The sequence below is a fragment of the Sciurus vulgaris genome, assembly GCF_902686455.1.
Source record: "Sciurus vulgaris genome assembly, chromosome: X".
Classification (NCBI taxonomy): Eukaryota; Metazoa; Chordata; class Mammalia; order Rodentia; family Sciuridae; genus Sciurus; species Sciurus vulgaris.
The window spans coordinates 70,516,085-70,534,388 of NC_136471.1; the positions used below are offsets into that span (position 1 = coordinate 70,516,085).

An 18,304-nucleotide genomic window follows, 5' to 3' on the forward strand; every position below is an offset into this window, starting at 1 on the left:
GTATATTAGTACACCGAGGACTGGAAGAATTCCTAACAAAATATCGTTAAACAACATTAAGTAGTCATAGCCTTCAGTTCAGAGTTCTTAAAAACTGTGTTTTCTCTACAACAGCAAGCAATTAACTGAAAATTGTGTGACAATTTTTTTGTCAGACAAAAAAATTTGTGTATGACAATTTTTTTTCTGGACTTTGAAATTGTTAAAGGCACTATACTGGTGTTCGATGAGTCATGTTATGTGATTTTCTTCATTAAAAACACCATCTCCTATAATAAATGAACTATGCCAAATACTTCAGCTTTAGGGAATTACTGATTTTAAAATACTTAAAACACTAGGTTGAAATATCTTTAAGTTCAATAAATTGCAAATCACATGAAATAAGAAGCAACATATGGGACTATTCTCTTATGGCATGATCTTATGGAATACTGACTCACAAGTCTGAGCAATACCTAGAATGCTTCCTGAAAAGACAAGAAGGACAGAAAAAAAGAGCTCGAAATCATCAGACTTACTTTACGGTCTCTAAAATAAGATATTGAAAGCTCTTTCAGGAAAAGGACTTGTCTCCTACAGAATTTAGTATTTTATCAACAGGTACTTCAGAAATATATGTTAGATAGATAACTGGTAACTCTGCATAGTGCTTTACTTCCTCTGCTTCCACAGTTTCAAGAATTTGATCTCCCTCTTCCCCACGCAAAAAGAGGTAAAAATATCCTTCATTAGTCACCCAGATTTCCACAATCTTAGTCCAGAATCCAGGACAACAAGGAATAGAAAGTAGTACTGCAGCATATTGCCACGGGAGGGTATATTTCCTTCTTTGGAGAATTTACTAAGAGAAAATTGATTATAATCTTTCTGGGACAGTTAACAGGTAGTTGTTAACATGGACGGAGAAGATAACCTCTCATGGTCCCTTCTAACTAGATGCTTTTAATATTTTACTTCTAGTATGTTTGATGCTGATAAAAAAAAATGAAAGAGACAAAAAACTAATTTCTATACAAAGGGGGCAGGTCTTTCAGTGTTATGTTCAAGATTTCTTAATAACAAGTGACATAATAACATCTAAAATAATTTTTATCCATTACCATTCTACCTAAATATTAATGTTTTAGTACACTTAAAGTACAATCATAAAATTTTGGAAGCTGTAAAGCCATGTTAAAAAGAATAATCTCAGTATAGGAGGAAATTTATCCAGTAGAATAACCCAGCCCAACTGGGTTTTAATGGTTATTAACCATTTTTGTCAGAATTCAAATGTGTTTGATGAGGACAGTTAAAAATATGTTGTGGGTAGGGGAAGGGGGAAAGAGGAAGGAAGAGCTAAAATTATCTTTATTTACCTAGTTATTTGGTGGAACCCTAAAAACATAAATTATTCAGCATTTAGCTTTTTTGCAATTTAGGTCAAAGGCAAACATACTTAATAGCACCAACACTGGAAATTCTGGTTCAAGAGGTGATCCTTATCAAATTTAATTGTAGCAATGCCTTGAACTAAATGCAAAGCAAATTAAACATACTGATATTCTGAACCCTGAACCAAACTTCAAACCAAAAGGTAGGGAATCCTACAACCCTTGAAAAAGAGAAGGAAAGAGCCAAGGAGAGCAGGAAGTGTCAAACATAAGATAGTTGGAGGGCTGGGGAGATAGCTCAGTTGGTAGGGTGCTTACCTTGCAAGCACAGGGCCCTGGGTTCAATCCCCAGCACCACAAAAAAAAAGATAAGTTGTTATTAATAAAGAAGTTAATGAGCACACCTCGGATTTTTGTAAGGCATAACTTTATACACAAAAGATCAAGGCCATGCTGATCCCATGATGAAGGGATTATAGATAAGCCTAAAAGGCATTTTTCAGATAATGAAAAAAGTGTTTAGTGTGTTTTTTTTTCTAGAATCCCAAGGTAACTGGTGAAAATACTTACGCAGTACCACAAATCTTTGACTTGCAATTTGTATTTAATCAGAAATGCATAATAATCATGCCTCAGTGAGTGTTCAAGTAGAGAAGAATGTACAAATTGAGTTTCAGAACTACTTCCCACATCTCTCTCTACTGGGTAAAGGTTCAGTTAAACTAAGAAATTATCACTGTTTTCAGAATTGTTGTTCAAGATCATTGTCAAGGTCTATAGAAAGGGCAGGCAAAACAGATGTGGATATTTGTTGGGTGTCAGGAGACTGTTTACTCCTATGAGACAGCTGACCAACATACAGGTGGTGGTGTCCCCAAAGTATCTCTTGTCTTTGAGCCCCTCCAAATCTATCTCTTTATTTGCAGACCATATAATTTAATCCCCAAACTGACATTCCCATGCTTCCTCTCTAAAACTGGCTAAGCGATGAGGCTGAGGAATCTTTATTCCTGGCCCCTTATTGCCTTTGAGAACTTAGGTCCCGAATCTAGTCCAGTGACTGGCAGTAAATATTTTCTGAAGGAATGAGTGAATTTGCAGGTGAATTAAGAGAATCCACAGCACAAATAATAGATCCAGAATCAGGGGGGCCTAATCTATGTAGACTAGTCAGTTTGTTCACTTTGTACAAGCTTCTTCACTTGAGCGTTTTTGTCCATTGTTCATATGGGACTGTATGTGTGTGCACATACCATCGAGTTAGTTCAATGCAGAAGTATTGAATGAGAGCTCCACAAACTCTTTAACCTGGAATTTGATAATTTTATTTATATGGAATCCCAAATTCCTAATTTAATTCCACTTATCTTTCTTTGTCTTCTTTCTTGAATTGCAATCAACAAATCTCAAATGGGCCCCAAAATCTTAAGAATGATTATCTGCCTAAAACATCCTAGCCCTTCTGAAAGCTAGATTCCAGAGGGAAAGAGGACTAAGTGTAAAAAGACTGAATTGAAAAAAAAAAAAAAAAGACTACATTAGCTATACTTTCTTGGGACTAAAATAAATCCATTTCATAGCATGAAGTTGAAGAGAAAAAAACAATTTTTTTTTCTAAAAAATCAAATTGGCCTTTACTGTAGTTTGTCAAGTAGGGGTAATGGAAACTGTACAGCTGCTCATACTTTATTTAAAGAACCAAGACTTTTTTATTTATTTTCTTACAAGGGTTATTTAAATTTCCCACTAAAAATAACAGCACTTTGCTACAAGGTCAACACAGATTTATGTGGTAATGAAAATAAGCAAAGACTTTTATGCTTTTAAAGACAAAACTTTCTGATAATACTTGAATATGTCTTGATAATAGTTATTCATTGGAAATCTCAAATAGAATAATATAAAACTTTATTTCATTTGATTATTTTCTATCATAAATATTGTTCTTCTGTAATAATTTCCAAAACACTAACTTTTAAACATTTCAGCCACTAGTTATTGAGTTAGTTTTCAGTTGACTATATAGTAAAAGAAGGACCGAATCATGGGACTTGCACATGTGAGGCACACGCTCTGCCACTGAGCTACAACCTCAGGCCAGTTTTGTTCTTTTTTAACAGCCCTCGAATAATACCATTTTAATTCTTTACAATTATCTTCCTTATCCTTTCTTCTCATCAAACTACTCAAAAATCAGTCCACATGCTCACCTCTTCCTCACTCTGCACTGAATTTCAGAACCCTTCCAACTGGACTATTGTCTTCACCATACCACTAAAACTTCTGTTACTAAGGTCAATATTTCTTTATTTTGAATTTGATGACTTTTTATCAATTTTCATGATGCCTATATGGCACTAGCAAACAATGTTCATCCACTCTGAAAATTTCCCTAACCTGGTTTCCATCAAATGACACTACTCTGATCTTTCTTAATGAAACTTCCTGTTTCCTTCTGCTTCTGTTTATTCTACATCCTTCTAAATGTGAACATTTGCCAAGGTCCTGACCTTGTCTTCAGTGTTTTTCTCATCTCATTCTATAATTAGGCCCTCTAAATGAACTCATTCTTTTGCATAATTTCAAGTACTCTATGAGAATGACTCCAATATTTTATTACTTTCCAGCCATCATCTTTCTCAAACTCTTAGTCACACCTTTCCAACTGCAAATCTCTACTTGTATACCCTGGTTTGCACTTGAATTTAAATATGCCATCTACTCATGCATCAAAAACATTTACTTATTTAGAAAGTCACTACATTATCACTTTACTCTGAGCAGAAAGAATTAGAATTCAATTATTGTTCATTCCTTTTGCTAGAATTTTTAAACAGTTCTATTCTAAAATGGAGCTCTACAAAGTATATTTAACTTTTGACAGACCTATCAATAAATGAGGTGAACAGTTCAGAAATAAAACTGCAAATACTTTGACTTGGCCTCAAAAATCCACCGAGTTGAATACAGAAATCTTACATGACTTGAAACAGTTATTGTAGTAGGAACAATCTCTGTATCTTGAGAAATGTTTAAGAAAAATGTTCAATGTCATAATCTGCAACATGCAATCTTGTCTTTTCATTATAAGTTTTACAAAGGATAATGAGTCACCATTAATCACAAGAAATAAAAATTGCAACATGCTTTCACTAAAAAATGGACAATTAATTCTTAACGTTCCAACTTCAAGTATTTCCAAGAAATCATTGTGTGTGTGTGTGTGTGTGTGTGTGTGTGTGTGTGTGTGTGGTGCTGAAGACTGAACCCAGGGCCTTCTGTATGTGAGGTAAGCACTCTACCAACTGAACTATATTCCCAGCCCCCAAGAAATCTTCTTTTGTTTTTGTATTGGGTATTGAACTCAGGGGCACTCGACCACTAAGCCACATCCCCAGTTCTATTTTGTATTTTATTTAGAGACAGGGTCTCACTGAGTTGCTTAGTGCCTCACCATTGCTGAGTCTGGCTTTGAACTCTCAATCCTCCTGTCTCAGTCTCCCGAGCTGCAGGGATTACAGTCGTGCATCATAGTGCCTGGCTCCAGAAATCTTATTACATCAAACTGTGGTCCTTTTTGCAAATATGCATATAGAATTCAGCCAATTACCTCAATTACTGGGAGAGAGTCTAAATACTTTTCCTCCTAATCTTTTTTCCAGAGCAATCTTAGTTTTCATAATCCAAGAAGTCAGGTTCTGTTTTTTCCTCCCAGAATTTTTTCTCTTAGAGCTATTTCTCAATGTAGTATCTCATTTTTTGTGCCAATAGCCCCTATTTGGATGCTCTCTCTCTATTCTAGGCAATATTTTTACATAATTTCTCTGCTTTTTCTTCATTAACCTCGAAGTATAATTCTAAGACTTCCTCACCTAACCATATAATTCAAGGGAAAAAAATCAAATCCATTTCTGTAAATAAGTGATTTTCAAAGAATTAATAGATACTGATTTATGACATCTAGACATAAATTATTTAGATAAGATTTTGTTAGATGCTTTGGGTTTTCATGAAACCTAGGAGTGAATGACTTTTGAAAGTGTATACCTGCCATGTGGCTGATACTTCTTCCAAGTAGTCCCTGACATTTGGACAGTGTTAAGGATCCCCTGGGAGATAGAACTTAGTTCTCAAATTCAACTTTTTGGTAGACTCAGATTAAATCCCAAGTGAGATATACACTTCTCTCTTAATATCCCCATATGGAGCTTAATCATAGTCACACAATTTCTAAGTGGATACAACAATATGCTAAACAAAACTCACTCTTCAATTTCAGCTTAAAAATCAAATCATAATCAGACTGGACAATAAGTAAATGCTTTGTCACAGTGTCCTCATAATATTTTTTTTGGTACTGGGGATTGAACTCAGGGGCACTCGACCACTGTGCCACATCCCCAGCCCTATTTTGTATTTTATTTAGAGACAGGGTCTCACTGAGTTGCTTAATGACTTGCTTTTGCTGAGGCTGGTTTTGAACTCATTATCCTCCTGCTTCAGCCTTCTGAGCTGCTGGGATTACAGGAGCGTGGCACTGTGCCAGGTTCCTCATCATATTTTTATTTTTTGCCTTTCAACATCCTATTAAAAAATATCACATGAATTCAGTCTGGTGTATGTTTGGTCTTCCTCTTAGACTTGTCACACTTCATATTTAGTCCTTTTAAAACTTACCAGGTTCCATAATTTTCGGTAATGAATTTTGTGGCAATATTTGTAGAAGTTTCCTTCTATTAAACCATTCAAATTGTCTGACATGGTTTAAATATTAGGTGTCCCCCAAAAGCTAACGTGTGAGACACAGAAAGACATTTCAGAAGTGAAATAATTGGGTTATGAGATCATTAACTTAATTAGTATATCAATCCCTGATAGGGATTAACTGGGTGATAACTGTAGACAGGTAGGATATGGTGGGAGGAGGTAGGTCGTTGGGCACATGCCTTTGGCATACATATTTTGTCCTGGTTGAGCAGAGCTAATTCTCTCTGATTCCTGATGTCATGTCCCCAGCTGCTTTCCTCTGCTACACACTTCTGCCATGATGTCTTGCCTCAACTCAGTCCCCAAGGAATGGAGTCTGCTATCTAGGATGGAAGACATCTGAAAACCTGAGCCCCCAAATAAACTTTTCCTCCTGAAACTGTTCTTGTCAGGTCTTTTGGTCACAACAGCAAAAAAGTTGACTAAAACACTGTCATTTATATTTGGCTTATGAGAATGAAGAAATGCAAGTAAAGCTTTTAGTGACCTACTCAAATCTCACAGGCAAGAACCAATAATATTTACCTCCTCCTTAAAGGTATATGCTCTAGCTTAAAATCCCTTCTAAAAACAACTCTTACCTACTTTTTGTTAGATTACCTTACAGGATCAAGTATATTGGGATAAAGGTACATGTTCTGCATTCTAACTAATAATATATACTGAACTATCATAACTTTGATTTTCTGCACCAAAGAATTCTAAGTTCTGTACTTGATGTAACAGACCACCAGAATTATCCTTGATATGACTGAAACTAACTATAAAAGAAATATTTTTCATGATTTTCCAAGTTTGTCATAAAGGCAGTATTGCAATTACTTACAAATTAGTTTCACAGCCAAATTCAAAGTGGGTAATCAGTAAATATCAAATAAATAGGTATGCAAGCATAGGGGTTAAGATCATGAGTTGCAGAATTAAGACAAATTTCGAGGAAGGTGCTTCGCTAACTTTGTGACCTTTTCACCCCTCTTAGCCTGTTTACTCTTACTAAAAAGGGATAGTAAGTGTGCTGACTTCACTAAATTGTCATAGAAATTAAATGGTAAAATATGTGGATAGCACTGCTAAGTACTCCAAGAATGATAGCTCTTAAAATTATTATCAACTAAAGCTGGCAAACCATTGCCATGAGAAATTAAAGTGAGATAGTTTATCATATTTTTAATAATTAATTTTCTATCCTTGTATTCCTTCTAAATCAGCATTTGTGTATTCATGTATCATACTGGAAAAAATGGTTTCCAATACTATACTACTACTATTAAATATGTATTTACTGTTATAACTTGTTTTCTTGAGATTGCAAGGCCTCATGCATGCCAGTCAAGCACTTTACCACTGAGCTATATTCCCACCCTTTACTATTAAAATTTTAACTTTGAGAAATATGCCAGCCTTATGATGAAACAACTGTGAGAGGTGGTGACAAAATAGACAAAATTTTACCATGTAGTAACTGTTAACCAGGATGAATATTCTTTGGTGTTTAAAAGGTAAAGTTCTATTTGTCTTGACTCATTGTTGGAAATCCCCCAAGCAGAAGTGTTTGACTCCACCTCGACTCTTTAATAGGGTGTAATTTCCAGGAAGGACTAAGTAAAAGAAACAAATCACAAAGACTAGAGTCCAAAACCATCGTTTATAAGTTACAGCAGTACCACATTCTAATTTAGAAGATTTACAGAACCATAAAAAGCTTTCTTTAAATCATGTTGGTGTATAGTCACAGAAAGACACTTTTCAGAGAAGCAAATGAAAGTCATAAAAGTTTCACAGTCAGAACAACCTGGATTGTAGTCCCAGTTCTGCCATTTTTGGCTCTTTGATCGTAAACATCATATCTAACATTTCTTCTGATTCTCAAAGATAACTCCTCCAATTACATAAAATAGATATAATATTAGAACTTACCTAAGAGGTTTATTGAGAATTAAATTAAATGAGATAATGTATATGAAGAAGTTGGCATGGTGCCTGATATAGTGAGGCATGAACAAGTATTAGCCTTTACTATGACTACAATCAAACCTTGATTAGCCATGCTAATGAAAGAGTAGTGCAACAACAATAACAACAAACCTAGCAGCAATGAATCCTTTAAACATGTAGTCTGAATTTGTCATATTTTTAAACTTAATTTTGAATTTCTGCCTGGTGTTCTGGCAACCTGCAAAACTCAAACTAATATATCCAACGTATGAAGCACTGGGATAGAAAACAATTCACTTGTTTAAAATTCTTCCTTGGTGGCCAATTGTAAAATGTCAGCTTTGTCTCTCATATTAATAAACAGTCATCATAAATGAGCTACTCCTTCTCTCTAAAAGTACTTTTTAAAATCTTGGTCTGGATTAGAGTAAATAATTAAGTTCCTGATTTAAAAGACCTCTTGATGGATAGCAAAGTAGAACTGAAAGCAAACAGATGGTCATATAGTTACTAACAGATTCTCTCTTAAATCTATTTATCAGTAAGAAATGGAATACATAATGCACCTATCATAAATCTGTTAAAGCATAAAATATTCCTACAGATACATAGCTGATTGTGTAATACATATTTTAGAAAAGATATTAGAGATTAGCCACAGGAGATTAGAACTTTCAATCTGATTGTGCCTGAGCTTTACTTTTCCCCAGGCCAACTTAGGGGGAGGGTTCACCCTAAGGTTTATTGATCATAAGCCTTCATCGACAAAGTAACTAATCTATGTGCTAGAGATGAATCTACTTTACCCTTCTCTGCTACCATATTAGGAAATTTTTAGTATACTTCTACAATACATTTTTCCCCAGAGTCATTTGACTTTTAACATTTTTTTCAATGCCCAATAATCACCATGACTGATACCAGTATTTCCCAAGCCTCTTCAAATTGGGTTACATTATTTCAAAGGTTCTGCCATTGTTACTGTGAAATTTAGGAATTCAGTCATCAAACAATGGGCACCAAACTGAAGGTACTCATCTTCAGACTCTGCATGCCATGTGGAAGCTATCATTCTCCACTGTCTGAGGTATTCTAAAACCTTTTCTACTCATTTGGTGAAACATTTCTTATTTTGGTCTACTTAGTAATTTGTGAATACCTTTACACAGCATTCAAACAAAGCTTGGCAGATATAACAAAGACCAAAGCACACATGAAATCACTGTTCAATTTATAAAAATGGACAGAGCAAGAAAACATTATGTCACCTGAAACACAATCTCTTGAGAATCACATAATGAAAAACCTTGGATTCCTCTTTTATATCCATATTACTGGAATGAAGAAAACAATGTGATTAGTGACTCATGATTCTATGATTGTGTTCATTTTATTCACTTGTTTTTTATAATTTGTCCACAGAGTATCATCATAGAAGAAAATTATTTGTTTAATGTAATATATACATTATTAAGCTACAGCCAGATTTTGTATTATAAGTTACAAAATAGATCATTTTACAAGCTACTCTATAAATAAAATCCTCTGAAATGATCTATCTACCACAATCTTAAAATTTCCATACCAAGGCACACATAGAAAGCATAGACATAAATCAGAGATCATTATGCATTGGGGTAAAAGAAGGATGGGAGAAAAAAACTCCAAGGCCAATTAAAATTCTTCAATACATCATCACTTTAATTCTAACCAAAGGTCAGTATTGGTTTTAATTAAAAGTTACCACAGTTTATTAAGTCCTATAGGCATTGGGCTTTCTATTCCTTTCCCCATAAGTATGAAATTACAAGTTATTAAAATCCCAAAATACAAATTGGGACATATATTTCCACTGTGTTACAGAAGGTCAAATAATTCAGAATGGGCAGAAATCATTTAATATGGACAAACAACTTGAAAGCTACATTCCTGCTAAATGTTTTCCATCAAGAGATACTATTAAGGACTGAATTTTCACATCTAAACTATAAAACACCAGTTTATAGATTAGCCACAGAAGATTAGAACTTTCAATCTGATTGTGCCTGAGCTTTCATGTCTTCTCTAGCTTCCTGGCTTTGAGTGAACAGCTATCTACCTCCCCCACCCCCACTTACTGACATTCACCTTTAGACACACTCTTCCTCCTCTACACTAGCTCCCCATTTTACTATTTCCCTGTATGGACGGACAGACCTAGGCCACTCTTTACCTATTGGACTTCCTCCTTCCCTTACTTCTTATGCTCACATTTATCTCCTCATGCCTACTACTTGCCACATATTACTGTGAGGATATATTTCTGTTGTGTAAGCACATGCTCTTTGGATTCAAACAGCTTGCATTTGATTCAATCTTTGTGACTTATAAGTTATATGATGTTGAGTAAGTTGTTTAACATTAAACCTGCATTTCCTTCTTTGAAAAACAGGAATAATCATAAGACTACTCTCAAGAAAATACAATATATGCCCAACACACAAGTGTTCCAACTGGCTAGTTATTATCTATCAAGAATTCATCGCAAAGACCAATGTACTTACATTCACTTCTAAACTTCTGATAAGTGCTAATGCTCTCTACTGGGGCAGAATTAGGTACACGTTTGAAAATTTTTTCTATTTTTCATATTGGGCTATGAGGTACAGGAAGGCTTGGGCTACAATTCAAATTAAGTTAGGATTGTTTTGTCAATGACCACAGATCCAGATCCACCCCTGCCCAATAAAAGATGTAATATTGCTTATTTTTATGACATCCAGTAGAAAGAGTTAGAAAGACCAGATATTAACAATCCAAAACTAAAAGACATTTAAATGTTCTTCAAACAACTACACTCAGTCACTTATAGGAGTTTCTCACTTTATGCAGTTATTGGGTTCCATCAGGATGTTTGCCCCAAATTTTCTAAGTCATTTGTTAAAAAACAACATTGCCTCAATCTTAAAGAAAACTTCAGTATTTCAAACTGAGGAATCTCTTTCTAAAGTAAATCATCACCACCCTGTTTATGTTTAAGTGTACTTACTTTGTAATGTTTTAGTATAATTTGAAAGTACTATAAGATTATAATAAAGCAAAGATTATTTTGGCAGTATAATTTTGATAACAGGCTCATATTAACAGTAATAAAAGCAAAATGGACAAATATTTAATTATCCATGAGAAAAGAACTAAACACAAACAGCATAAACTGCCTTTTGCATACTCTTCTACAAAGGGGTCCAATAAAGGAAATTTAAGTGTCAGTCACTTCTAAGACTCTCAGACATTTAAGACTTAAGAAAGAAAGAGGTGCAGTTGTTCCGATTTGAATGGAAATTTTGAAAACAGTTTCTTCCTGAATCTACTTCTGAGGGAGGGGTAGAAGAGAGAGAAAGCAAAGAACAAACAGCAGTGTTGAAAATGGATGACCCCAAACTAACTGCCTGATCTGCTCAATCTAATTAGGGGTTTAACTAAAGGCATTAAGCTGGTCTAATTATTCTATTACATTGAGACTCTGAGCAACTCAAATTTTACTTTGAAATATCAGTATATAGAAAATAGTAAGGCAAGAGGCTTATAAAATGGGGTCCAAAGGAAATATAAAATTGTCTTTTTTTCACCTGAACCTTGCTCAAAAAATATGATTAAGTTTTCTGATATTTCAAAACTGTCTAAACACACCTACACATGGTGGCCTGAAAAGACAAAGTTCAAGGTTCTTGGATTTCACATATCCTGTGGTTTAATTCCACCTCCCTTAGATATTAATGTATACAAAACAAAATCAAACAATCACAACTCAGAATCCATCCGTTACTCTAAAGTTCAAGGAGAAGGAGAGGTTTTCTACCTCCTACATTCAGAATCCACACATCTGCTCTTCCCACTTTTGGCTTTTCTCTTGAGTTTTAAAGATAGACTTTCATTTAACATGGAAAAAAAAAAACTCAGCTTTCACCTCATTTTAGACTGTTCTTCCCAGAACTACTGAAAGTTGTTATTCTAAATAATTAGCAAATGGATTTGGGAGAAATGTCCTATCATCTGAAAGACAGAAAATCAGCCTGCAACTTCAGAAGAAGCCACTGTTAGTTTCATTTCCAGTTCTAAATATATTTAAAGTAGTTGTGAAATGTTAGAAGTAAAATCTTTTGAAAGAAAAAAAAAGTCAAAATAAGAAACAATATAGAAGAGGGGGTCATGTTCCATGTCACATTGAAGTTTGGGAGGAAGAGATAGTCTGGGAGGATAGGGAGATGGGCCCCTGGATAACTTCCTGGGCAGTACAGCACAAATAGCACCTGCAGATATTTGCTAAGAAACTTACAAAAAAGCTAGTTTTAAAGCAGGACCTACTTGACTGGGGTCCATGCCTCTCCAAAGAAGGAAAAATGCCTGATTGATGTTTTGATTGGACTAAAGGCTGCATGAATACCTCGTGGACACTGAATGCTTTACCCAGGATTGGGTAGGGGGCAGACTTTCTTAAACCTATAAAAAGCCCTAGAAAATAGCCACTCTTCAGTATTCCATTTTTGGGACCCCTCTCTCTTTGTGAACTCTGCTATTACTCTACTAAATCCTGTTACTTAGCTCTCACCTTTGTGTCCATGGATTTTATTCCTCAAATTCATGAGGCAAAGAGCCCAACCCCATGCTCTATGCCACAACATTGTTAAAAATAAACAACTTTATATTTTTGTCCCTAACTTCCTCCCTCATTTTGTCTAGTTCTAAACAGGCGTTAAACTGAAGTTAAACACCTTCTCTTACATACTTTTAACTCTATTAACATAGGGTTCTCGCTCTCAAAATAATCCCAATGTCTCGACAGGCCTCCATTCAATCCCCATTAACAGCATGTGTACCCTCATCCTTTACAAATCTGCAGTCCTACTCTTGTCTTAGTAGCATATTTGTCAAATATCTCACGCCTGAAACTCACCAGTGTGTGATTTTACTTGACTTCTTCGCCTAACCCTAAAGACCCAGTACCACCATCTCCCATCTGCCCAAACTCGGTATCTTCCTTTTTCCTTCAGAGGAGAAATGTGGCCCCAACGTCATAAACGCAAACAAAAAGCTAAACTCCAAGTAAAAAATGAAGTCGATGCAACAAAGGAAAAGGGAAGAAGGGGGGTGAGGTGGGGGATGCGTGTGTCTTCCAAAGGAGAAGCTGCCAGAGGAACTTCTGCAATTTAACGGTTCTGGGCAGAAGAGGACTAGTGTGTAACAAAACAAGAAAGGTGGGTTCCCCACTCTCCTTACCGCGGTAGAGCCAGAAGAAGATGCAATGTATACACGAATCACCATCCTGGGAACAGTCGCTGGAGGTTGTTTGGGTCCTGGAAAGAGCTGCGGAGCAGCTGCAGCAAAGGCTGAAATCCAGCAAGGGGCCAAACCGAGGTTGGAAGAGGCGGGTGGGGGAAGGTAGAAGGGGAATTCGACAGAGCCCCGCCTCCACCCTTAGCTGCTTTCAATGGGCTCAGAGCGCGGCAGTCCCTGCCCCAAACCCCGGAAGGCACGCGTCGTTTACATCATTTCTAATTTTTTTTTTAAATAGGGAATCTCGAATAGCACCGCGAGATCTGTTGAAACCATTGTTGTTGGTGGTTTTTTGTTTTTTTTTTTTTTTCTTTTTTTAATTCTTATTCCCTCTCCGCGTAGAGGGGGGAGGAGAAGGAGAAAGAAAAAGGAACAGAAAAAGGGATCACTTGAATTGAATTCCATCATAATGAAGGACTTTTTCCTGTAGAGATTAAAAGTTTTACGCGTGTAACTTCCTGCTCAGAAATGTACGCAAATCAGAAGGTAGATCTTCATTGAGAAAGTAAACTGTGTTGAATCCAGACATTAGTAAGAAAATCCATATTCTCAAAGGTTTGTTTATTTTAAGATTTCTATCATGTATTGGATTTTTTGATGTTAGCTAGTTGCAGGTATTGGGCACTGAAGTACTGAGACGATGTCCACAGAGGGTTAAAGAGAAGTTAAAGGTTTTCCTAAGCTCCGGAAAAGCAGGATTGCTTTCCTTTTTCAGTTTTGTGTTTTGTTAAAATCGGGAAGCGTGTAGGAATTTGCTGGGGGCCTGTTTGGCAAACCCCAAAACAAAGGATGAAATTGCAAAATTTTAAAAGAGAGAGAGAGAAGAGAAGAAAATAATGTGTAAGAAAGTGTTCTGTTTTACTTTTTAACTGATTGATAAAAAAGAGTTGGAAGCATATATTGCTGGAGATGTTGAAATAGTGAGAAGAGATGGTTATTTGTATCTCCAGGGAAATGAGCAACATCCAAGGAGGGACCATACACTTCAAAATGTAGTTTTGAAATCCCAGATTATGTCAAATGAACAAAGAAATGTGCATGATGAATTACAGTGGAGAGAGGAAACTGTCACATGTCCTAATTTTTTTTTTTACTTTTTCTTTGCAAATTTTCCTTCCTTTCCATTCTAGTGGTATACAACCTTTTCCCAGGCTCAAAAATTGCAGTAGCTTCCTAATTGTTCCCTTCCCACATTTTCTCCCCTCTCCAAACTACTTCAAATATGAATTCCAAATTAATGTTTCCATCGATCCATATCAAAACCTTGAGAGATAGGTACTATTTTATCAATTTTAGAGTTAAGAAACTGAAATTCAGAAAAACAAGTTACTTTTCCAGAGTCAGGACTCCAACTCAGTTCTACCAAACTCCAAAGACCACCCTCTTATGCATCATTGTCACACACTACCTGGAACAGGAAAAGTACTCAAAACATTTTAGCAGGTTTCCTTCCTAAAATACAACTTTTATATATCTCTGAAAACAATGTATGTTGGAATACTTAATATAGCTCTCCACTGAATAACAAAATCTAAATTGTATTTATAAAGAGCCCCCATTATAATTTGACACTATACTATTCACACAATCTTACCCATTGCTCCCTCAAATGTACTTTCTTATATAATTATTGTTGACGTCTTAGTGCAATCATCATACTCATTTCCACTTTCATGCACTTGCTCTTTCTGTCCTTCATCTCCTTCATCTTCTCATACCCTCCCCCTCATGCCCTTTTCTGACCTCTCCACCTACCCAACTCAACCTTTTCCAGACACGATTCAAAATCTTTATAATCAGTGAAGTCGAGGTGATATAACCACCCTCATTGCCAGCAACAGGGCTAGTCCTATTGTGCTTCCTAGCCCACAAGACAGGAAAATCTTCCTTTTGATTTTGATTTGACAAAATGGACATAATTTGTCTTATGCAAACCATAGTACAACCTCCCTCCCTTTAGTGGACCACATGCACACTCTTTTGACCTGTAGTTTCTTTTAGAGCTGACAAAAATAAAGAAAAAAAAAAAAAAGAAGAAGACCCCTTCTATTAATCTACAAACTACGAGAGAAATCATCCTCAGAGAACCGAATGACAGGAGTAGCAGGGAGTCTGGTGAGGCTTACCCGGAGCATTGAGGAATGGGAAGATGATTTCTGTCTCTTTTTTCCATTTTTTTTTTAAATGGGGGACTGAACCCAGGGGCACTCAACCACCGAGCCACATGCCCAGCCATTTTTATTTTTTTATTTTATTTTTTATTTTAAGGTTTTGTTAGGTTGCTTAGGGCCTCACTATATTGCTGAGGATGGCTTTGAACTTGTGATTCTCCTGCTTCAGCCTCCCAAATTGCTGGGAATTCAAGCGTGCACCACCATACCCAGCATGAATTTATTTCTTTTAAATAAAGGTGTATTAATCTAAGATAATTGTCCCCAATAAATTGATTTATAAATGAAGTCTGCTGGTCCTTGTTAACAGGACTTGGAATGCATTTTGTTGAAGGGAACTTTACAAATATGTCTATCCTAAACATTGACATTACGTAACAGTGGTCCACTTCACATTTTGAATATAACCCTGGCTGCTGTTTTTCTTTTCCTCTTCTCCCACTCCTGCTCCCTAACCTGGGGGCAAAGAATAAGATTGCCTTGAGTTATCTGTCCTTGAGCACACACCCATTACTGGGAGGAGATGTCACAAGAAAGTCTAGGAATTGACTATCTCCCAAACTAACAAGTGAATTCCAACATACTATCAGAGCGCACCTGGGACTCCCCTGTCAGGGCACACCTGGAATGTAGCCTTTGAAGAGCTTCTTTAATTAAAAGCCTTCTGTTTTCCCTGATTGGCAGAACCACAGCCACTGGGACTACAGTCCCCTGTGATTCCCCTTTGCTAGCAAAGCAATAAACCTTTTTCCTTTTTCTCAAAACCGGGTCTTCGTTATTGGATTGGCATCAAGAACAAGGACTGAACTTCCAGTAACAATTATAGGTAGCATTAGACCACTTCAACCATCCCTAGAATGGATATTCTGGAATGGTCATTTCTGCTTCATTTAAATTTTTCATACAATAATGCCCCACAAATCAAAAGTAGAATGGTTCAAAAGGACTTCAGACAACATTTGTGACTTATTACCATAGAAAATGTATTTATTAATAAAATACTAATAGTTTCTAGCATATTAAAATAAATGCATGCTATATGCAAAGCTAGTATGCACTGATTATTTTAATTACCCAAGCCCACCATGATGGCATGTGCCTGTAGTTCCAGCTAATCTGGAGGCTGAAACAGGAAAATGGCTTGAATCTAGGAGTTCAGGACCAGCCTGAGCAATACAGTGAGATTACAGTTCTTGAAAAAATAACTCATTACCCCAGTTTCTGAAGATAACCACTGTTAATATATTGCTGTAAGCCCTTCCTGATCTAGTCAGAGATATTTAAATGAAGGTGTGGAAAGGGGTTTTGAGGATGGGACACAGAAGGAGAAAGTGGATAGATTTTAAATTTTTATTTATTATGAAAAGATTTTGTAAATAACTTTTTTTACTTAGAAAATATATTTTAAGAATTTTCCTATGTCAGAAAATATGATTCTAAGCATGATTTTGAACAGCCTTAATTATTCCATTTTTTAAATGTACCAAAAGTTATGTAAACAGTTCTCTATTGCTGAGCATATTACTTGCTTTTAATTGTTTTACATTGTAGAAATGCTGTAGTACATATCAATAATGTTTTGCCCACACCTCTAATAATTTCTTAGAAATACATTCCTTGCTGTGGAATTTCTGGAAAACTGTAGAAACACTGCAGTCTACTATTACAACACTATAATTTGAGCCCACTATTGCCCTTGTCTAGAGAGGAAGAAGAATGTGGCTTTCATTGAAGAATGAGTTGATGTTACCCAAACCTCAAGAACTGGGTTGTGAAGGATTGAGTTGAGGCCTTATGGCTGTGGTTGAAGAGAATAGTTTGAGGGCAGTTCTCCCCGAACTTTTGATTTTCCAGATGTAAAATTCCCAGCATTCTGAAATTTTGAGGTGGGAGGTAGTATTCCCCTGTCCCACAGCTTCCTTGATGGACCAGGTATGCATGTTGGTAATGGTTGTCAACATGAACACAACAGTTTCAAATATGCACATTTTGTTTCCATGTCCTGGATTGTTGGAAGGATTGCTGATATCAGGGTATAAGATAACTTAAGAGAGCTGGACATACAGTGGTAGAATTGGGATGTATGCCATAGGCATAAGTGAACAGATAGAATATAAAAACAACAGAATTGAGACTCTCTCATGTGGAGGGACTCCATATAGTAGACCAATATTCTCTGGTAGATATGAGTCATATGGATGGCACAGGATAAGAACTAGTAGATACCTACCACTGAGAAATTCTACCTCATATTTCAATTTCTATCCTTCTCTCCTTCCAAACCTTTTCATTGTACCCACTAGAGTTTCCACTTCACTATGGAAAAAGTAATTTTATTTCCAGTACTTTTTCTGAATGTTCTTTCCACCTCATTGCCTTAACTGATAATACTTTCTTCAGGACAGCACTTTCTCTTCTCAAGTAGAGACTGTTTATGTTCTTCCACCCTACTCAGGGTTAGAAGTCACCACGTCATTCATATCATTCCCCTTGCCAAAAGAAGCTGTATTTTCTTGCTCGTGATAATCCCTTACTTCCTTGTTTATGTCTTTGATACTTTAAAGTAGGGCCTGTAAAGTATCTTCTAACATTTTAAATTGCCTTTAGTGAGAGAATTCTTCCAAATCATCTAGTCCACCATTGGCAGAGGCAGAAATTTACCTATGCTTAAATATATGAAAAAGTAAAATTTTATTTATCCCACAATACAAAAAGACTACAAAATTACAATTAAGAATTTTT

The 18,304-nt window shown here is 35.9% G+C and overlaps 2 protein-coding genes across 4 annotated transcripts in view; one reads left to right on the forward strand and one right to left on the reverse strand.

The window, feature by feature from the left end:
* The window catches only part of SH3BGRL (SH3 domain binding glutamate rich protein like), a 71,767-nt gene extending 58,175 nt beyond the window's left edge, over positions 1 to 13,592 (reverse strand). The window contains exon 1 of the mRNA XM_079123102.1: positions 13,335 to 13,592. Within this exon, the coding sequence (XP_078979228.1) occupies positions 13,335 to 13,379 (45 nt within the window). The 5' untranslated portion in view covers positions 13,380 to 13,592. The remainder of the gene's footprint in view (positions 1 to 13,334) is intronic.
* A 120-nt stretch (positions 13,593 to 13,712) lies between these two features.
* HMGN5 (high mobility group nucleosome binding domain 5) overlaps positions 13,713 to 18,304 on the forward strand; it is a 53,997-nt gene continuing 49,405 nt past the window's right edge. The window contains exon 1 of one of the 3 annotated variants that reach the window (XM_079123057.1): positions 13,713 to 13,861. The gene's annotated coding sequence lies outside the window, so the exon portion shown is untranslated. Of the gene's footprint in view, positions 13,878 to 18,304 lie in introns of all 3 variants that reach the window. The other 2 variants (XM_079123058.1, XM_079123056.1) reach the window with 2 other exon arrangements.